Source organism: Poecilia mexicana, unplaced genomic scaffold (assembly GCF_051168715.1).
Source record: "Poecilia mexicana isolate PSO_F unplaced genomic scaffold, ASM5116871v1 scaffold_11, whole genome shotgun sequence".
Classification (NCBI taxonomy): Eukaryota; Metazoa; Chordata; class Actinopteri; order Cyprinodontiformes; family Poeciliidae; genus Poecilia; species Poecilia mexicana.
In genome coordinates, this window is record NW_028263380.1 from 10,255,987 (window position 1) to 10,279,477 (window position 23,491).

The following is a 23,491-nucleotide window of genomic DNA, read 5'->3' on the forward strand; positions in this document are numbered from 1 at the left end:
TTGTACTTAAAATCAGATCAACAGATAGTAATAAATAATTTTACACAAATGTGCATCTTTTTGCAACACTGAACAATGAAGGATTTAAATAAAAGCATTTGTTATGCTTTCAACTTTTGTCTCATTAATAGTTATTTGTTAGCCGTCCACTCAAACGTCAGCATGGTCTCTGTGGAAACTTTAAAAGTAGGCTATCGCTCCAGTTGAAACATAATTCGAGAGACTTTGCAAATTCATGCATGGATAAGTATACTGTGTGTCAACTACAATGTGTTCATAAGCAAGCTGGTTCTTTAAAAAGCACAATAAAACAGTAACCGGCCTTTTGGTGTTTTCAGGAAAGACACTTTACTTACTTGATTTTTTTAAATTCCTCCAGTCAGCACCGTCGTAAAGTTTCACGTTTGCTTTTCGTTGTTTTACTCAGACATGTTCAACCATCTTTATTTAAAAAAAAAAAGTTAATTCTTCAACCTCACAGGAAATATGTAGACCTGAATTTTATTGCGTCAGTCAGTAAACATATTACGAGAAAAAAACAAAAATCAACTTTTAATAAATTAGACAAATTAAAACCAGCTCACAAGAGTACTTTCAAGTACATATTACAAATCACTGTGATGGTAAATAATGAAGAGGTAAAGACAGACAGAGGAAGGCAGTGCCGCTTTCAAACAGGCATTATTGGTCCCTACATTTCTCGACAACTAGCAACAATTTACTCCTTTTAAACACTAAGAGCTTGAGGTTTGTTGAATTGGTTCACCTTATTTGACAGATATACTATACACGCATCACCCATTTACAAACCTCAGTACACTTAGTCACAGTTGACCTCCAGTGTAAGGGCAAAAAATAGCAATGATAGTTTTAAAAATAGGGTTAGATAAGGTAATATGTTAAAAATAAGTCTAAAAAAATGAGCTTTCTCTGTCAGATTAGCCCCAGGTTTTCATTTATTTTGACATAAAAAGATATCTCATGCTTCACAGCAGCATTTTAATAAACATGCATCCTTTTTTAGATCTTTAGGTGGGGCTGAACTAATTATCTGATTGCCAAATTGGGACCAGGTTTTAGATATTGTACAGCTTCACTTTTGATGATCAAATTTTCTATGGCAGGAGCTCAAAAAAGCACAAATGATGGCTCTCCTACCTCTGTACTTAAAAAGCTGGCATTAGGTATTTGTGTTGGTAGTTCTGTTTACAAAACCTTTTAAACAAGCCAATATCAACCTGTGTACTATAAAACACCCTAAACTTCAGGAAACATGGCAGTAGGGTGATCACTGCAGCCGCTTCAAATTAAAAAAATACCCTTCGGTTGTTCTTGTTTCTCTTCATTTTGAAAATTTTAGGTGTACAAATATTAATAAAACTTGATGTATTGTTTGTCCTAGTTTTAATATGTAGTGAATATCAAAGACCTCAAGTCCAACTGGCTGATAAGTAAATAATTTGTTAGAATTTCACATCTGATAAGTAAATAAAAAAAAAAATAAAGCTGTGATTGACATATTATTGACATATTAAAATATATGTACTATTATTTCAGTGTTCCGACAATTAAATGTTGCAAATCAAAAATTGAACATAAAATCTGTCACATATAAATAAAAAATAAAAATCAAACCTGGTTTTCTTTAGTATTTATTTGATTACTTCATATTTCCTGCGCTAATGTCTTTCATGAAATCATTCAAACAGCCACTGTGGCACTAGAGACAACCTGCACAGCAAATCAACTAAAGCCCAATCACCTCAAAGCAGATCCAAATGCTATCTTTGATGCACTATTTCTGCATTTGTTTCTTTATTTAACTTATTTCCACAAATAAATACTTATATGACAACTTATTCGCGTGTCGTACTGTGAACGTTTTGGCACTTGATAGGCGAGGACCAGAATATTTTTAATTACACTAATGCATAAAGCCTTAGAGTTAAAAGAGGCAGTTCTTTCCTTTCAACGTGACTGAACGTAGAGTTCCTAAGAGCGCAATACAGTCCTAAAATACTTAAAGAAAGTGCAAGAACAGGGAAAAAAAAAATCACAGCTAGTTTTTGACATCTCTTAGCGAGGATTTATCCAACTACTGCACCAATAACACTGGATACTGTAACAGAAAGAAAAAAAAACATGTATAAATACAGCAGAGCATTTTTAACATGCTTGAAATGTCAACAATAAATGTTTACTATATGTTTTTTTTGTCCTCTGTGGGATCAACTCTGAAATTTTTGTCGTTTAAACATCTGCGAGAAAATATTATCCAGATGTGGTTGCAACAACAAAGAATGTCCAGACCCACGTACATGTACACTTTCCAGAAGTTATGCCATATGCAGCCCAAGTAATATTCTACTGCGTGTAACAGAACATGCCTATTACCTTGTGCCAAAACACAGTCAACTGCATTGAAAGAAGATGCAAGACCAGCCGAGTTATTAACTCGTGGATCTAATAACGATTAGATCCGTTATGGGGCTCACAGAGAAAATATTGCTTGTTCTAACCAGGTTTTGGATGTCTCAGACGTAGCTCTCCTGCTCCTCCTTCATTGGCGGAAGTGTCTGTGTGGCAACATCCGATTCCCGTGAAATAGAGACCTCGCTTGTTGTGTCTCTACCGATTCTCTCCAACCCGATCTCTTTCCTTTCTGCCTTCACAGTGACGTCCGGTTCCCGTGCGGTTAAGTCTGCCACGAGGAGGTCTGGGTTCGAACGGACTTGCCGGCTGTCGTGACCGTGCGCCGGACTCCGGCTGTTGTCTTGGCTTTGCTCCAAGTCCTGGCTGCTGAAGAAGATGCGGATCGTGTCTTTGGGCAAGCCCAGCTGGGCAGAGAGGGTGTGGACCGCCTCTTCGTCCGGGTAGAGACCAACATCCCGGATGAAGCTCTGCAGGATTCCCAGGGCGTCACTGGACACCGTCAACCTGTCACCTGGGACCTCTTCTTTAACAATTATTTTACTATCTGTCCCGGAGCAAACTCCAACCCTGCCGTTGTTCTCGCTCTTGACGGAAGGCCTCGTCGCAAACGTGTTGTTCTTGACATTTTCACTCTTGCTGCTGTGACTAAAGTCGCCTTGACTTCCCAGGCGTATGGTCACATCCCTTTCCTGCACATCACCATCTCTACCAGTGCACCCCACTCTTCCAGTAACGCCCCAGTCCACACCTGGATTATAAGCGTTTTCTCTCTCCCCTTCGGCCCATTCCTTACTGTCTTCCCTTTCGTCCGCCCAGCTGGGTCTGCTGTGCAGTTTTACTCTGAAGTGCCCCCAGGCGGCCCCGGCCTCGGATTCGGCAGGTGATGCAGCGCATGGCTGGGGTGGAGACAGCTCAAGGCCTGGCTCAGGCTGCAGTGGGTGATGGGGTTGAAGATGATGTTGCTGAGACATCATGCAGTTGCGTTGGTGCTGTTGAGACAAATACACAGTGATAAGAAAAAAGAAGAAGAATATACGTTTATGGGTGGAGATGCAGTGGTCAGAATTTTTTGCATCTGACTAAACACTCCTAGTTGCAAATGCAAAAATTAAGAAACAAGGGACTTTGGTAAAAATTATGTGATATATATATACAATTTAGCTGAAAAACAAACAAAACTGTTAAAATAATTTAAAAAACCATATATATATATATATATATATATATATATATATATATATATATATATATATATACACACACACATATATATATGTATATATATGTATATATATATATATATATATATATGTGTGTGTGTGTGTGTGTGTGTGTGTGTGTGTGTGTGTGCGTGTGTGTGTGTGTGTGTGTGTGTACAAAAGAAGTGTGCACAGTGGACTGGAATCAACTAATATTTTGTTAAAGCACTCTGATTTAATTACAGTACCTAGTCTGCTTTGGTAGGAGTCCAACAACATCCCACATCTTAGCTTTGTAACATAATTGCCCTCTCTCTTACTTGCAAAAGTCTACTTCTGTCAATTGGATTGTGAGATTTCTTGTCAGGAACCTACCTTAAGGTGGATCCACAGATGAGTCAGATTTAATTCAGCTATCACAACAACTAAAACTTTAATTTTCCTGTAATAAAGTCATTCATTAAATGATCAGGACATGTGCTTTGATTAAAAACAAATCACCTTCACCTTCAGATTTATAGCAGCGAAACTGAAAGGTTTATGCCTAAACTGATTAGTATTTAGAACTGCTATCTGTGTGTGCGTTACTGATGTCCTCTTACCAGGGTGCTGTCATTGCCGAGCAGAGTGAGCCTGTCGGCGCAGTGCTGGGAAGTCATGCTGCTGCTCTCCTGCTCATAGATAGCATCTCGCTCGATCTGGGACAGGCTGAGGAATCGACGGATCATGCACAGGTTCTCCCACAGCGTTCGGTTCTCTGGGCAGGGATCCTCCTTCCACCGCAGAAGCTCACACAGCCAGCCCTCCAAAACCACATGACGACATTGATATGCAAATATGTGCAACGGTTCTTTTCGGCTTAATATATAATTTATCAATTTTTTTTAAACCATGTTTATTGGTGTTTCTGTTCATGCTTTTAAGCTACAATTTTCCAATTATTGTTATTTCCCGAGGTGTTTAGCCTCAAATCCAATATGGCCGAATAACATAAACAGTAAATTACGTTGTAAATAAACTACTTTTTGCAATTACTGGTGGACTATATCTTGTTAAACTAGTTCTATGTATAACGTTTGTTTATAAGCATACTCATTTTGTGTCTGAGTGCATAAAATGTCCCCAAAAAAAAAAAAAAAAAAAAAAAAAAATATATATATATATATATATATATATATATATATATATATATATATATATATATATATATATATATATATATATATATATATATATATATATATATATATATATATATATATATATATATGACCAATCTTCCTCACATTGGTGAGGTAAGACACTGATGTTGGATGAGAAGGCCTGCCCCGACGGTCTCTGCTCTAATTCGTCCACAGAGTCAACATCAGGACTGTGTGCTGATCGGTTAAGTTCTTCCAAACCAAGTTCGCTCATCCACACCTCTGTGGACTTTGCTTTTTGCACTGCTTTGCAGGAGGCATCATCCCTGCATCCAAAAGTCTTCATACCTGCTGAATGTTCTTACATCTGTGTCACATAAATATCACAGACCTCACCATATTTTTGATAATTTTATGTAACAAGCACAAAGTAGCGCTATCAAGGCATAATGGAAATGTAGTTAGTAATGTATGTCTTAAATTCACTTCTTTGGTACATCGGTACATAATGACATCTTTGAGACTAAATGCCTAACCTTTAAGGTGATTTCATATCTGACATTTCATAGGTTTTCAGGTCTGACATTTTATGAATTTCATATCTGACATTTATTTGACATTTTATCCTGTGACCTGTTTGCTTGGATTTGTGAGCATGCTCAGATAGCGTCTGTACACAGATTGCAGGTCTGGAGAGAGGGGACGCTGGGAATATACCCAAGAAGATAAACGAGAACGCTCAATGGTTTTTGAAGCTTTTTTTACAAATAAAATCTTAAAAGTGTGGTGTGTATTTGTATTATGTTATTTTTTTGTTTTTTATCAACTTAGACTATACACTTCCTGTCCCTGCCAAAGAAAAGCATTCCCACATCGTGACGATGAACATTCAAATCAATAACTCATTAAAGAGGTGATGACTGAAGGCTGTTAGTGCGACTAGATTTTCATTCATTTAAGGGTACCATAATCAAGGAGTGGATACTAAAGCACATCACACATTTCAGATTATTATTTGAGAGCTTTAAAAGCACTTCAACTAAATCTTTTCCTGTTTCTAGGTCTAGTTTCTCATTTTCTTTACACAACAACTGAAAAAAAAATGCTTGTCATCTTACTTACAAAACGTGCAAAAAAGGTGAATTTCTTGGTTCCATGCCACTAATCCACTGAAATTCTCTCGTCTGCCTTAATTGTTTCGGCATCACAGGAGAAGAAACTTGTGAGTGGCAGATTGAGGAAAATGAGGAGCATAAAGCCCAGTTTTATTCATGAATGGCAACATGATTGGAAGCAGGCTTAATCGCGCGCGCACACACACACACACACACACACACACACACACACACGCACGCACACGCACACACACACACACACACACACACACACACACACACATACACACACCTGGCTGAAACCCAGTTTCAGCACTGAAAGCCATCCAGATGCACAGTGCAGATAGGAAAGAGAGATTGAGCATGGTTCTGTCTGCCAACCAACTGGGCAAATTAGAGAGAGGAAAAGAGGAGATAAAGCGGGGAAAAAAAGAAAGTGGAAAAGAGAGAGCAAACTGCACAAACAATATGGAGAAAGTGAAGGAAGATAAGAGGCAGAGGGGGGGAAAAAAAGAAGGGAAATAGAACATTGGGGGTCTTTAATATCTGTACTTGCATGACCGCAAGATGACCTTAGAAAGAAAGAAGGAAGGAAAGAAAAAAGACAAAGAGAGAAAACGAAAAAGATAGGAAGAAAAAAATAGAAACAAATTAAGACACAAGGTAAGAAAAATGGAAGAAAAATAATATAAATGAAAAAAAGGAAATGCGGTTCTGCTGTAGAAGGAGGGAAAGCGAGACAGCTCAAATCCCCCCTTTTCTATGAAGGAAAATTATCCTCAAAACAAAAGGCAATAACAAGCTTATGGGGCCGCCATAAAAATGAGAACAATAAACACTCGAATCATGCCCGCGTGTGCGTTTGCATTAGCGGATCTGTGCGCGTCGGCGCAAGTGTGTATTGGCGCGTGCGGTCTGACTGTACGTCTGTGTGCATGAGCAGGCAGCGCGAGTGCGTGCACGTTGACTATTAAAGCGATAATTTAGGACACAATAGCAGTCTGATGCACCGACGATAGTCCTCTGCAGAGCACAGCTGCTGGATGATTATCTGGGCTTTTCTCCACACACATTAGCTATTTCTGATTTAAATGGGAGCATGTAGTTATCTAAAAATGCCAAATTTAAACATTTAATCAAGCAACGAAAATGAGCGGTTAAACTGCGCACAAGTTCGGGATTTAGACAAGCCCGTGGATTTTCGCTGGCAAGGAGCGAGAGAGAGCCTCCTACCTGACTTTTGGAGACAGAAACTTTAGCGAACAGAGCCTGGGACACTTTGGCTCTCTTCATCTCATGATGGATCTCGTCATAGATGGAGGCGCTGACGTTAAGAACACAGCTGTCCGTCCTGAGCCCTCTGTCGGCTGTGACCGGTGACAGTCTCGCCTTGCAGGAAACAGACAAGAAGGAAGGAAACGGTTTCAATGCACACTGCATAAAAAGGGAGTCGGATTTACTCTCGGAATGAGAGCAAATAAAATGTTATTAATTGCAGAGCTACAATTATGTCAATTTCTTTTTTTTTTTTCACAATATGTGGGATTGTGCTCTCATCAGCAGAGGCAAGAAAACTATTAAAACTAGAAATCTGTGGGCACAAGTGAGGAAATGGCTGTTGTGATTCTTATCTTTTTTTTTTATTTGTTTTTGATAACACTAAACTATTAACTTAAGCTCGCCGTGGAGATATTTTAGAGGGTATGCTGCTTTAGGCTTAGACTGTGGGAGGATTGTGGGAACAAAGAAGCCACTGCAGCAGTTGCTAATTTTCTCCACTCTTTTCCTCAGTATATAGAGGGTACTCCTATGTCAGTGTATCTGGGTCTCAGTGCATCTTTTTCCTGAAAAAAGCCACAAACAGATACCATCTGCTTCAACTTGGTGCGCTCTCTTTGATTATTGTTTTCCATCTGCCTATTATCCCTCCAACAGAAAGTAAGGCTGGATCGTTGTTTCTAGGAGAGACTTTTTGTTGTTTTTCTTTCAATGTCCAGTCCATCAGCCGCCCACCGATTGTTAGTCAGATAGGCTTTTACCAAATTAGGATTGGAAAAAGAAAAGGGTACAATTGTTATTAGTACTGTCGCCTCACAGCGAGGGAACCACATGATTAGGTGGGCACAGAATATTAATGTGTGACTAAAGACGCACTTTAAAGGAAAATAAAGGTCTCTGCGCTGGCTGACCTGTGTGGATCTTGGGGGCGTGTTGCTGCAGCTGGGTGGGAAACCGGTCATGCTCCTCTCCTTCTCCTCCTGGTACATGCGCTCTCTCTCGGCCTCAGGAAGCTGCAGGAAGCTGTTCATGGCCCGCAGGTTGACCAGCAGAGACTGGGAGGCGTGTTTCGGATCCTCCTCCTTACGCAAGATCTCTGAGAGTAAACCCTAGCAAAAATAAATGTAGGTTCATTTTTTTTTCTTTTTCTTTTGTGTGTTATGATCATTTGCTACAAACACGTTAATAGATATCTAACCTAAAAGAATGATTGAGTTTCTTTAATCCAGATCCTACATGGACAGAAGATTTCAACCAAAACATTGGGTCAAAAATTTTGATCCGGCTTGCCAGACTAAAGAAGGAACTTGAAGGACATTCTTCATAGAGAATCGTTTTTAAACTTTTCGGCTTGATCGGACTTTACTGATTCCCTTTGCCGGATGAAATAATAAATAGCCAGATGGCAAATTATTCTGTGTAGTAATATTGATGGCAATGGGTCGCATTAATGAACATTAATGAACATTAATGCGACCCAGCAATTCTAAGTAAACTAGTTTGTTCACTTAGGATAAAGTTAGCCCTTTACAAGCTAGTTAGCAAATGATGCTAGTGTTAGTTATGCTTTATCTTCACACTTGGACCAAAACAATAGGTCATAGTTCCATGAAAGGTTAATTTAAGAGTCCTAGAGCTCAAATATGAACTGTCTATGTAAAAATACAGAAAGCTTTTCAGTATATATAAAAATTGTTTGATCGCTTAAATGTCCATTAAGCTTTTCCTATGAATTATCACAAAGGATATAAATAATTTTTTGACATATCAACTTTGTTGAACTTTGTAAAATAACTTTTCCTAATTTTTTTTTTTTTTTTAAATTACAACCCTAGTTCATTATCTTATCTTTTGAGACATATACTTTAGGTTTACCCAAACGGCGTAGCGGTATCATTTGTAATGGAGCGTCAAGCTAAAACCAAGTCATTCACTTTGAACCGAATATGAACTGTTTTCGAATTCACCTGCACTTTTGTTGTCTTATAATGTGAGACACTACCCCATTAACCCATTGACATATTCCTGCAGTGACCACATCTGGAACGTTTTCAATTCGCATCGTGCAGTTTAACAACAGCGCCGTACGTATTAAAGTCTGTGCACAAACAGCAACCCTGCCTTTCCAATAAGACAAAAGAAATAGCATGAGATGAAACGCCCTGCTTTCTCAAACAGGGCGTTTGAGAAAGCTATGAGAGTCATTGGAGACTCTCATAGCTAACGCCAGCTTGCAAACAGAAACGGGTCTTTGTGCGAATCGTCAAATGACAAACATGCCTTGTACTTTGAGATAGGGTTTTGGCATCATGCCTAATGCTTATGGCTGGCACGAGAGGACCCTTGGCAAACAGAAAAACATGGGGGTGGACAGCAAATAACAGCAGAGATTTATTATTATTATTATTATTATTATTATTATTAGTAGTAGTAGTAGTAGTAATAATAATAATAATAATAATAATAATAATAATACATTTTCAGGGTAAGTTTAGGAATTAAAGATTTTGGGCCAGGTTGCTTTGGACACAAACACATAGTGACAAAGAGGACATAAAAAAAATAGATTAAAAAAAGACATATATTCTGTCTGAGACACTGAGTGAAGAGAGCAGGGATCTCAGTTGCCAGAGTGAAAGGTGGCATAATAGAAGGACAGCGAGATTGAGCAGGAGGTAGGGAGCGAGACAACATTTCTCTGAGGGGCTGTGATTACTTGGCCTAGCAGCTGCTTTACTGCTGGCACCGGCTTTGTGCTGCAGAGTGTCGGCACAAACACATACACAGAATCACACATTCGCAGAGGGAGGGGGTCAGTGCAGCAGAGGCGAGGACAGCGTGCGAACCGAGATGCCATAACCATTACTGGAACACCAGCAGCAGGCCAAAAGTACAAAGCCTCGCAAAAGTGGCCTTATCCCTGGAACTTGAATGTTACGCAGGGGCGCATATTTTTCAACATTTTTACTGGTAAAAAAAAAAAGTTAACTATGGTATTTATATATATTTATTGCACCTGTTTTCCCGTCAACTCTGATCAGCTTTCCTGTTCAAGCTGAGGAAAAGCATACTTACTCCTATACGATACCACCGCTCTTATTATGGCGTGGTCTGGCTGATGTTTAGTGTAATCTTTCCATGAAACACAATGGTTTGCATTTTGGTCAAAAAAATCTACTTTTGGTCTCACCTGACCAGAGCATCTTCTCCAAATGCTTTCTGTTCCAGATGCAGGTCATGCCAAAGAGAGATTATTAGCTTTTGTGGTTTTCTTGTAAAAATGGCTCTGCTGTAGATGCAGCAGAAGTTGTGCCATCCTCTTTTCATTTTAACGTTTCCAAAAATGTAGTACAAGTATTAACATTTTATTTTTCGCAAACCCTTAACAGGAAACCGTGTCAGCATTCACTCTACACATCCATCTTACAATACCTGGGTTCTGTTAAAGGCCACTCGGGCAAAGATGGCTTGGGAGATGCCCGCTCTCCTCAGCTCCTCTCGCACATTCTGGTAGATGTCACTCGGTACGTCTGTCGGTGCCACTGAAGACATCGCAGCCGCCGTTTGATTTTGCGGCATCGTTGCTGGACACCCTCCAGAACCGCACTGTGCCTGCTGTGATGCTTGAGAATCAGAGGGTTTGGAAAAGGCCTTGGCAGGAGGCCTCCCCACTGGGGGGTGGTTGAGATACTGCTGCGGCGAAGAAGAGAGACCCTGGCCGGCTAGAATGCGGGTAACGGCATACTGCTGGTTGAGAAACTGGGTCATCATCAGCTGCTGGTTCACCATTTGGGAGCTGAGAGGCTGCGGGACCAAACCGGGAGGGTGAAGACCGAGCGATGGCCGACCACAGATGTTGGCGACTGATCCATGAGGGAAAAGAAGGTTGGAGTTCTGATCGACGGGGCTGCTTGGGATCGGCTGCTGGATGTGAGGAATATCTGAGGATTGCTCAGAAAAGCACTCTACGTCTGATGAAAAAACAAAAAAAAACACAAAAAAAAAACAAATGGGCTTATGTGTTATCATTAAAAAAGGGACTAAACTAAACATGAATGTCAGAATGACTATTGCAAGCTCTGTTTGGTCAACATGTGAGTTTTGACAAGACGCGTTCAGAAGGAAAGAAGGATTTGATTCCTTAAAATCAAACGGACTTTAAATTGTTCAATGTGAACCGATTCAAATTAAACGAATGATTGAAAACTGTGATATTAAAGAAAGGTAAAGTTTAAATGCATTTTTCTAAATACATTAGCACAACGAAATCGAGATTTAAAATTCACATTTTTAGAAAAACTCTTACCTTGGTGGCATTTGGACCTTTTGAAGTGCTTGTACCACCGACCAAACTCGTGACACTTGGCAGCCGAGACATTTGCATAGTAAGTGCTATTTACAACAGATGATATCATTCCCTGAAACGCAGCGGGGGGGAAGCGGGGGGAGAAAACAAAAGGTATTTATTACATTTTGGGCGGCCTGAGTGCCTCAGCTGCTCACACATCTGATATTAATGAACTCAGATCCGTGTTATTAAAAAGACCCCCAGGTAAACAGCATAATAAAGACAGATGTGTGTGTCGGCGCGTGAGCTGGGCGCGCGCATGAATGTGTGCAAGCATGTGTGCGCAATCAGACAAAACACTAGAGGTCATCAGAGACAATGTCTGTCTTTTAGTAGATGATGTACTTTTTTATTTTTTCCCCCCTGAAGACTATCCTGTGCACTCTTTACATCTGATTACATGTTTCATCTTTGGATCTTTATTGTAATCTGCCACTCACAAATCAGAAAGTGTGTGTGCGTGCGTGCGCACGTGCGTGTGTGTGTTGGGGACGGGGGTGAGAGGGTTAGGAGGATGTGGGGGAGGAGGAAATGGTTCGTATCAGATTTTAAGGCTGCAGAGAAGAAAATAATTTGAAATAGAGGCCATTTTTTAAAACTGGACTCTGTTCCCTTCGGCAATATAACATTGACTAAAATGATAATTAGAAATATGCATATGAGAATTTTCACTAAATGACAAAAGGACCCTTTTATTTCTTTATTTTTATTTTTTTCCTTTTTGGCTGTTTGTGCTAAATTAAATACATTAAACACTTTAAATAGTCTATAAAAAATAGATATCAAATGATGAACAGATAGTCTCATGAGGTGTTTGGTGAGGCTACACAGACAGACATACTGGCCTCCAGTCAGTAGACAGAGACAGGCAGCAGTCTGGGCGGTATGGCTTTTTAAGAGATAGCCATCTTCCTTTATCCGTTTCTCTCTCCTGCACCCTGCCCCCACACCTTATCAACCCCAGCATCTCGACTTCCTGCAAATTTATTGGACCACATACGAGCTTATGAACGCAGCCTGGCAAACACACAGAAACATGAAGGCCAAGGGCAACACATGCATATTCCTTTCGTGTTTGTCCTTTTCTTTGTGTTTGGTTTGTGCGCGTGACTCGTGTATGTTTTTAATACGAGGTCTTTTTGTGATTTAGCAAACCGAGAGCTGCGTAAATGACTTTTGTTTTAGCCGTTTTAAACCATTTGTGGTTAGTTAAGGTGTGAGTTTCGTCCGTCGTACCTGGGAAAGCGGACACTCTTTGGCCAAGGAACTCTGATTCATGTCCTTAAGAAGCTCCTTCAGAGCATTTCTCACATTGGAGATGCTCCACTGCTCTGGTGGCAGGTCTTCCAGTTTGGGACAACTTAAAAAAAAAAAGCAAGGAAAAGAAGAAAAACACTAAAATGTTCTTAGTGTACTGTAGGCAGTTTGTACTGTAGGCAGGCAGAAAGAAAAAAAATCAAGGGTTTGGAATTAACCCTTAAAAACTGTGAAGACAAACACTTAAAAAAAGAAACACATTGTTCAGTTTGATTCTAGAAGAATCACTGATTAAAAATTTCAACAAAGAAAGTTGACCATCTCTGAGACAAGCTTACTTTAATGTCCAATAACACTGCTACGTGAGGAGCATCATCAAAGTCTGCATCTGCTCTTTCTGATGGTTTGGTTATATAAACTGAGCAAAACCTGTTGATGTCCACTTCCTATGCTAACAGTAGTTGGCGCTAGAAAATTTCAAGGGTGTTGCATAACTCTTGTGTTTTGTTCTTTGTGCATTTGCTAAGATTCTCATTTTGTCTCTTGCTTAGTTCCCTTTGTATTCATATCTTATTTTTGTCACTTTCCTTCAGTTCTTTAGTTCAGGACTCTAAAGATTTTATTGGCAACCACAGCTGGCAGTATTTTACTGCAAATTAGATACTTTTTTTTCTTTTTTTACACCTTAGACAAATCAGTCTTTTCCAAATTGGAGTAGGGAAAAGCTAAAAACACAAACAAACAAACAAAACCCTGCTCCAGTGTTTTCCAACAATGTCCTGTATCAACTATTGTTTGTCTGTCAACATAGTCTTCATTTATTTTTCTCTTTCTTGGTAATATACCCTAATATTAAACAGCCACCAAACATTAATTTAAGTATTCACAGAAAAATATATGACATATTTGTACAGTTTGTGTATTGCCATTGCTGTTTTATAACTGTACTATTGTTAGCAAGCTCTAAGAACAGAGGGAAATGCTTCTTAATTCTCACTTAATGTTTTTTATAAGTTCAACAGCGACTCTAATGCCAAGTTTTATGTAGTCTTTGACTAAAAGAGCATCTCAATAAATCTGTATTTCATCAAATGTTAATTTGCTCGCTTCAGTAATTCAATCCAAAAAGTGAAGCTCATACATATTCATTACACATACAGCAACATATTTCTAGTGTTTATTTGTATTAAAATAATGATGGCTTAGAACTAATGAAATAATGAAATTCGATTTCTCAGAAAATAAAAATATTATTCGAAGCAATAAAATAAAAAAATAAAATAAAATAGTAATAATAATAATAATAATAATAATAATAATAATAATAATAATAATAATAATAATAATAAAAGGGATATTTATGCAGAGATGTCATGCCATATAGCCAAACACAACCATGGAGAAGCCTGCTGACTTAATAGTTGTCCAGCAGTCACTGACACATGTTACACAAGGAGGGTAAACCATAAAAGGTCATTGCTAAGGAAACTGGCCTTTCACAGAAAGGTTGGAGTTGAAGTAAAAAAAACAAACAAAAAAAAGTAAAAAAAAAAAAAAAAAAAAAAAAGGCACACTGGCAGCAGGGGATACAGTGTAGTGACACAAAGCCTATTCAGGAGTTCAAGGAGATACACAGGGGGCAGGAACGGCTGCTAAAATCAGTACTTTTAAAAGTCAGCACACAGACAAAACTATCACTTTCCACTTGGAAATCAATGTTGGAGAGTCTGAAGAAAGAGTAAAAAGGTACAAAAACCAAACAACCTCCACCCTGATTATTGGAAAGGTATGTGTAAATGGAAGCCGAAAGCGTAGCTGGTGAATTACGCCTCCCAGGCTGTCTTGGACACACTAGTAAATAATTACATTTTCTGGGATTCAGCATCTGGCTCTTTTGGAGATGGTAATGCCTGACATTTTATGGGTTCTCACAACCGGATATTTCATGAGCATAATATCAGTTGTGTCTTTATGTTTTTTTTTTGTTTTTTTTCTTTTTTATCCAACATCTGTCCTCTGACCTTCTGATTCCAGCTCTGTTTGGCGCCTGAGTACAGATTAGAAATGCAGGGCTGTGTTTGGCTGTGTTTGGCTGAGTACGACGGCTCGAGCATGAAAATGGTTCGGCCCCATAAATATCTAGAGAGAATTGTTGACTTGGGTTGCGACTCCCCCATGGGTTGCTGGGAATCTTTAGCCTGCCGTAGCATGGCAAAATACACAAACGCAACTATTTTGTTGACTCTGCTGTTGATGATAAATGTTAATATTTCATCAGGTTTTTGCAGTATTGACACTTGAATAGGGTCGTGCCAGAGCAGGCCTAGAGCAAGCCGAAGCTGACGTTAATTCAAACGTTAGTGAAATTAGTGGTTTACGCACTAATAGTTTGGTAAAGTTCGTTTTATTTCCATTTAATTTGTAGTTTTTCCTGCTTTCTTACTAAAAATAAGCTGTTGTGCCAATTATTTCAGTTGCTAATGGATAAAAGCTAAACTGTTTGTTGTCTCTTTTCTTCCCTTTGCTGTTTTACTTTTGGAAGTTTATTACCCTTCATTTTTACTTTAGTTTAGTTAGGAATTACTAGATTAGGCAGAGTGATGAATGAGTTAACATTTTGTTATCTTCTTACATATTTGAAGAGAAGGTGTCTGTCTTTGTACTGTAGATATGTGCAGGGCTTACTGTTTCAGAACATCACCGCTGAAAGTAATTCTTCATCTATTGTTCTATAGTGCCACACCTCACCAGGCAGATACTCGTAGAACAAAAACTGAAAGACTGAAAGGTATTTGGCTTATTATTCCCCGACAATCAGGCAGCGCCCCGACTTGGTAATGATGATTAAAATTGCTGACTTTGTTAATAATTGCCTTTGCCACTTATTTGCAACAGTATGTTTGTTTTCTGCTCTAAACTGGCTTTATTCAGCAGGTCCTGTCCACACCCGTCACTGTGCGGTTCGGGTCAGTCACAAAACAGGACTGAATGAACAAATCAGGTCTGCAAGAGAGCCTGATCATCAGGGCTGACCTTCGCTCCGTCCAGAACTCATACAAGACTAGAGCAAACCTAGCGAATGGCGTTGATTCTGACGCCGTGCGTATGAAATCTGTGTAAAACATGACTTTCACATTTCCAATTGATTTAAAGGAATCCGCAACGTTTGATGATGGCTTCTGCTTGTTAAAACTGGATGATTTATTTATTTATTTTTTCTTTTACTGCTAGTGACTTCAAAGGAAGGGGCAAGGAGTAAGTGCATAAAGGGCGAGTGAAAGTACGTTCATTAAGTCTGTCCATGGCTGCAGATAAAAATAGCTCATAGAAGAATAATGTAACTTCATTATCTACCTGTTAAGCTGGATCTTCAGCGTAACAACATGGTGAACATCATGCAGCATATCAGCCACTGTCGCATAAGGAGTGTTAGTCACAGACGACAGAGGCACTGGGTTCCACCTGCCGACTTGGATCAGACCTACACACTCATACACGCGGCAACAAAAAAGAAGAAAAGAAAAGAAAGAAAATTAAAATTGTACGAATGTGCTTGTGCTCTCTGTGCGCGTGTCTGTGTGTACTGCTTACCTTTAGCCTGCGCCACAGAGCTGTGGGAGTACCCCAGCGCCAGCAGGGCCATTTCTGTCAGCTGATTAAACAGCAGATCCCGTTTGATCAACACGAACTCAGCGTGCTCGTCTCTCCTCTCTGCTTCCACAGAACTTTCCTGATGCTCCACCACACAGAACACGGGCAGCAGGGTTCCTGGGGTACCAGACACACAGTACGTGCTGTAAGAAGTTTTTATGATTACTGTCCATAAAACAGTATGGACTGTTTTATTGACATAAAACGACATAAAAAGTTTTGGACAGTTTTCGTCATTGTGACCAGGTACCTTTGGAGTGCCAACTTGCTGTGGTGGGTTTCTGGGTCGGGCAGGGACTGTCAGGCAAAGGACTCCCTTGCCTCGTCCTTTCTGGGGTCGAGGGTCCCGCGTTGTGTTGCTCCAGCCGAGCCATCTTAGCTGGAGGGGGCCGAGAGTTTGCAGCCAGATCACTGGACTCGGTTTTCTTGATTCCATCACACAGTGGATCCATCTGTGGTTTCACACTTCTGAGACAGAGATGTTTGAACATCAGAATGAATGTAATTCAGCATTCTTGGTGCTCAAAAACCTGTGTATTCTTCAGAATTTTTTTTTATTTTTTATGTTGATTCAAGATTACACGCATTGTCATGAGGTGATATACAATATACTTTGGAAGCTGCCGATTAGTAAGTACAGTACACTGTAATTAAGTAAGTACTGAGTAAAATGAAATTGCATCTGTGGTGATGTTTAAAAACACACACGAACACACATCTCAATCATAGGACAATCAAAACGAATCAGTTATGCTGCCGTACCTGGAAGAGAAATGTGTAGCTAAATGCGAATTACAAAAAACAACTTTTCTTCAGGAAAAAAGATGTGTTTTGTGCTCCAGAGATGAAAGTGTTCTGTACATATAAGGAGCTTCAAATCTTGTGGAGCTGCTGCTGAGTGAAGCTGGCAAGAGAGTTGAGTAATTTACAGTCAGCTGTTCTGAACCAACATGGGCTAAAAGGCCACTCTGAGAGGAAGAAGCAATTGCACCAAAAGCAGCTTCAAGAAAGGTTGACTACAGCTTGCAAATGCATCCTGAAACAGAGAGACACATCCAGACGTACAGACGGAAAAGCCTTGGAAAGAAGTTCATACTCAGCTGTACAATAGGTTTGTTCTTGCTCTCCTTATGTTTGACTCCATGCTTTAGCTGCAAGTAGCATGGAATACGTTTGACTTTTACAATAATGGGGCATAGCAGCAGGCACCCACTGGCACAGATAAAATACCTCAATAAAGTGGACTAATCTGCCCAAAGAACAAGATTTCCCTGTTGTCCATTTCTCTGTCTGCCAGGAGTGAGCTCAGCCCAGAGTTTATATATGGCTGCCTTCATGTGTAATACGATTTCAGCTCTGGAGTCAGCTGTCCACTGCGTTACGTACAGCAGTATTTCAAGCTAGTGTAAAGATGACCAGAGTCTTGTAGCAAGGATATACTCTGTTTAATTGTTTTAATGTAAAAATCAATGAGCCTCATAAAACCACATCTTAGGGGTGGAACTGTTTCCTTCCCACTGAGAAACTTATAGAGAAGAAAAACAAAATCAGGAAGTCAGGATAAAAAAACTTGCTTAAAATCTATCAAACAACTTAGATGAGAATGGAATAATCAACGAGAGCTAATTCTCAAAATTGGAATATTTCTGTATTACTAATAAAAATGTACCTATTGACTGATTACCTAAACAAAAGAAGCACACACGACCAACATAAAACAGCCAGCATCTGAACACACAAACTTCACTCTACACAGTGATTCTTAAAGGCAGGTTTAAGAATCAAGAGATCAAACTGCCCCAATTAAAATTGTTTATGCTTCATCTCTTAGAAGGATAAAGGAAGTGATTTTAAGTTCTCATACCAATTTAAATCTAAACAGGGAAAGTAAAAACGGGCAGTGATGAAACCAGGATTTGGAACCGAACCGATACCAAACATTGTGCTAAGGTGATCAAGGTAGGTTATACAAATCTTTTATCTTTTCTATTAGACTCAAAACACCTGGAGAGCAAAATTTGTGCCCAGTCTCCTTTGTAGAATGGGCCAAACTTGGTGAGACCGAAAAGGACATCATCTAAATATCAGCTGTCAGGTTTAGCAAATAATTCTCACCTGGATTTACATCTGGACTTTGGCTGGACTACTCTAGGCCATGAACGTGCTCTATAGTAAAGCTGAATATTTAGGACTGTTTTCCTGTGTCGTCACCATTTCAAGTCTGTTGCAGCCCCCCACATTTCATCGCCTTACATGTGTTTACCTTCATCCATCTTCCCATCAACTCTGACCAGCATCCCTCATCCCTGCAGATGAAACGCATTCCGAGCGCAAGAAGCTGCCGCCACCTTGTTTTACTGTGGTGGTGTTCAGGGTTATGTACGGTGTTAGCTTTTCCCCATATTTAGTATTTTTGCAAATAGTCCAGAAGCTCAACATTGGTCTGCTATGACCAGAGCAGCTTCTTCCAAATGTTTGCTGTAGCTGAGTGGGAATTCTTCCCATACAAACACATAGCTTGTGTGTCTCTGATCATATTTAATTTGACTGTGTTTTTGATGTTGATGTTCCCTTCTTGAATTATTTTATTTTTTTATTTGAAAACGATTTGTATTTTAGAATACAAATACTTTCAACCATAGACATTAAATACCTAGTACTTTTTCTATGATAAATGCAAAATAAACTGGGAAGTAAGAAATGATTTTGGGGGAAAAGACAAACTATAGAATTACTGATTTGAATTCATAGGGTTTCTCTGCAACATTGAGAGTTTAAAGATCGTCAACCAAGTAATGCATTAAATGAATAGTAAATTTGGATTCATTTATCTTATATTATAGACACGTCTAACTATCTTTTTTTTTTCCGGAACACGTCCTTTATACTGAAGGTTATGACCTTCATTCGGATGTAGGGTTTTTAGAAAAGCCCTACATCTGACTAAAGTCCGGCTAAGTTTCCAGTAATACACCCAGGCGTCGCCACCAGGCGCGTCGCTGTGCACAACCCGACAGCAAATTGAGTTCAACATTTCGCATCTCGACGAGCTCCGATTGTTGGCGTCAGATGAAGTTTGATCGAAGTCAAACCAACCTGTTTGTGCACGACCCGAGGTGCGATCGCTCATCAACAACCCGCTCCCGCAGAAATAATCTCCGTCCATGTGTTTCGGTCGCTTCCACCGATCTTCAGCTGAGGAGCAGACTCGCGTCTCCCCGGTGCACTCTCCTCCTCGTGGGTCCCCTTTTCTTTCTTTTGAATCGAATATTCCCCGGTTTAACATCGAATGTTTCCCCCCGGTGCTGCTTTGCTCCTCGGTTGAACGGTAAATCGGGTTCGGTACAAGTTCAGAACGACCTCCCGTCACCCATCCAGATCACCGGGACTTGCTCTATGTCCCTGCATCAGGCTGCAGAAAAGGGAACAATGCACTGCAAGGTTCCGCTGACCTACCTGCCTACCGACCTACCACGCTCAAGGCTCCACACCCGCTGACTCCAGGACAGTAGTTGTTGGTTTACTTCAAAGCGCGAATACGCGGAGAAAGAAAGAGAGGAAGAGACCCACTGCCCCCACCCCACTTCAACACACACACACACACACACACACACACACACACACACACACACACACACACACACACACACACACACACACGCACACACTCACACTCGGAATTACACAGAAGCAGCTGCATTAACATATGGTGTAATAATGAATTCACGCGCGCGCGCCGTAACTGTATTAAATGTGACATTTGCGCATAAATCTATTTATTATTTTCTGCAGCATGCTGTTCACGCTCTACTCATTGTCTTTAGGGTGTTGGAACCCTCCACGGTAACAAACCGCAGCAGGGCAAGGTGGATTTTTTTTTTTTTTACTTAACTTTTAAAAGCTTATTAAATCGTAATCTGGCAGACTTAAATGTGGAAGTTGTTTTTGTTTTTGTCACCAACATTTTTCTTCTGATTGGGAGTAGTATTGAGTAATGTTGCCTTCCAACCCCAAAGGCTTAGAGCTCATTACTAAAATACGCATAAACTACTGTTGGATTATATATATAGGCACAGCCAAGATACTGCGCAGAACCCTCAAGCTCCCAGGCCTCTGGTAGAGGACCCGAGCTCAGAGGATGAAAGAGACCACCCGCGGAGGGTGAGAAGGGAATTATATATATATATATATATATATATATATATATATATATATATATATATATATATATATATATATGTGACTATCTGCAAAACTTCCAACCGCAGCTCAATCAAAAAAGCCCCTTGTCTTGGTTACATGGAGGTGACCCAACATTTCAAAAACCCATATTACTTTCTGAGATACCAGTTTGGATCCAGTTAGATCCTGGTTTGAAACTGGTGCTTCTGGTTGGGAGATTTCTTATCCTAAGGTACAACATGTTTTACTTTATTGCAGTTTGATGCTCCCAGAGAGAATCTACGTTGTCGGAAAAGAGAACTGCTTGCAGTGAAATTGTCCCTTCAACATTGGGAACTCGGCGTGATGAAACTGCACTTTTTATAGCAAACTGCACCGACCACAAGAATTTATCATAATTAATGTCAGCTAAGAGTTTTAACCCTTGTCTGTCACATTGGTCACCTACATTTAACTTTACCGTTACTTACTATCCTGGTGTTTTCTCTTGGGACGTTAGGGGCCATATCAGCCAAGCTCTGTCTTGACCCAAACCTTATAATGGCCTTTTCAATTGACTTTATGTTAGTGCTCCCATCTGTTCACAAGTCCTGCACTTGACTATGCATCCAAGGTCTTTTCTCACTCCACTGTTGACTTTACTTGAAATATGCTAAAGAGTTTCTCCTGCCTTGTATAGATTGTGGACAAAAGTAAATACGACAAAAAAATAAACAAAAAAACATCAACCTTTAGCTTTGCCAGCCATCCTTTAGTCTCACATCCCATAGTAGCCATTTTGGCTTTCTACCATCCAAGGGACAAAACATAATCCCAGCCACTAGAGACAGATTTTCCAAGGCTTGTGAACTCATTTACCTCGACAAACAACCCCCTGCTGCACTATCTGCCAATTCCCTAATCCATCATGTGCTCAGTGCTCCGTGCCATTCCCCAGAAGATCATCTCTAATCGGGGGGTCTCATTCATTTCCCAGACCAAACCAATAAGCTTGATTAAAATTGATATGCTTCTAATGGCTAATATTCCTCCAAAATTCATTTGTATGGTGCACTCAACCAATAAACCAGCATTTTATGAGGCAACATCTATAGATACCTGAAGATATTTTTAACACAAAGGTTTTATAAATACTTTGGCATCTTCTCTTTCAACAATAGAGTAAAATGTTTCACTATTACAAACAAGGACATAATAGGCCTGTGTTAACTTAACAATACAGGTTTGATGCAGATCATCTCTCGATAAGTGGAACCCATATGGGTCCAGGATTTGTTGTGTTATTTAAACACATTTTCTCATTACCTACACATACCAGACTCAACTAGGACTCACAAGGTGTCTGAATGGGTTATATTTAGAGCCCAAGTAGGTCCTTTAAATATGAAACAAGAACCCTTCAGTTCTCATGCAACCTGAAAAAAATCTACACATACACAAGCTGATTGTGTCATGCCAGGAGAGCAATGGAAATTCTTCCCTTTCTGTTTTCACATCAACCCAAACTGTGTTTCATAACAAGCGTTTGTTCAATTTAGAACAATGTAACATCTCTCTAACCTGTCAGGGAATTTTGGATTTGAAACTATAAATGCTCAAAACGCATTAGTCAACATAAAATCCTAGGAAGAGCTCATTACCTTAGCTCTGAATTGGAAGCTGCGCATCAGATACCCCCTTAACTTTATTAGCCATCTGCTAGTGTGCCCACATTTTCTTTAGTGTTACACGGTTCCCAACACAAGGGGGCGCCCGTTACTCACTCACTAGGCGTGGAAACGTCAGACTGATTTTTTTTCTGGTCGCAATTGACATTATTTATTTATTTACTTTTTACTGCTTGTGTCATGCTCCAGGACTTCTACTCCCCTTTCACATTCAACCTATGTACAAACATCGGCACACCATGCTCACAGACACAAACAAAAAGGTCATAGAATACATATCAGAGAGATTAAAAAACCCATAAAATGTCAGATATGAAAACATAAAATGTCAGATCTGACATCTACTGAAAGGTCAGACACAAAATCTCCGCAAAAATATTAACATGTGCAATTGCTCCAAAGCTATAATTATTAAATCACTAAATATTTTTTTCTGTTTCTCTTGACATTTTCTTAGTTACTGTTATCAAAACACAGCGCAGAATAGATCTGACTATGACGTATGTAGGCCTTTAATGCTCAATGTTTATTCAAATTTGTGGCAAAAAAAAAAAACCGTAATACAGGATTTAAAATCCAAAAAGTATCCAAATGTTTGATATGTTTTCTGATAAAGTATTGTATTTCTCGTTAAATGTAGAGCATCGAATTGTAGAAATATACTCACTGAGATGTGCTGACAAATTTTAGGACCAAGTCAAAGATAAAAAAAAAAAACAACAACAACAAAACGTAAATCATCGGTACCTCTTAAGGATGTACTAAAAATGACAGAAAAAAAATCTTCTTCTTCCTGTTTGCAGAACCAATAGACTTCAGCCATGCATCAGCAGGAGTCCCCACATTGTTGAGATGCACTCTTTCCCTCTCAAATGTGGTCCAAAGGATTCCTTGTGAAGGTATCCAAAGGCCAAATGTAGCGAGCGTGTCGGGTGGAAAAGAACTCGAGGCACTAAGAGCTCCTTTTGTTTGCCCCCCCACCCCCACCCCAGACCCCCTGAAACTCCAGCAGGTGTGATTGCAGGTTTGTTTTCGCCACAGATGGGTAGATGCTGAGCAACATAAAGGGGGTTGGGGAGAGGGAGCAGCCAATGCTCAACTACTTTTGACTAATTAAACAAAGTGAATTAGACTATCTCCCCAGCCAGAACGAGTCACGGCTGGTTACACATCACTCATCGTGACTAATTCAGTGAGAGAGATGTCAGTCAGCAGCCCT

General features: G+C 39.8%; 1 protein-coding gene across 1 annotated transcript; it reads right to left on the reverse strand.

Moving 5' to 3' along the window:
• Window positions 1–485: 485 nt before the first annotated feature.
• satb1a (SATB homeobox 1a) lies at window positions 486–17,305 on the reverse strand. The gene is made up of 10 exons (XM_088010159.1): window positions 16,674–17,305; window positions 16,364–16,540; window positions 16,127–16,253; window positions 12,752–12,875; window positions 11,474–11,585; window positions 10,600–11,138; window positions 8,079–8,276; window positions 7,123–7,278; window positions 4,235–4,435; window positions 486–3,422 (listed from the first exon to the last, which is right to left on the reverse strand). The coding sequence occupies exons 1-10, from the start codon at window positions 16,912–16,914 to the stop codon at window positions 2,535–2,537; spliced, it is 2,763 nt and encodes a 920-aa protein (XP_087866285.1). The 5' UTR covers window positions 16,915–17,305; the 3' UTR covers window positions 486–2,534.
• Between the last annotated feature and the right edge of the window lie 6,186 nt (window positions 17,306–23,491).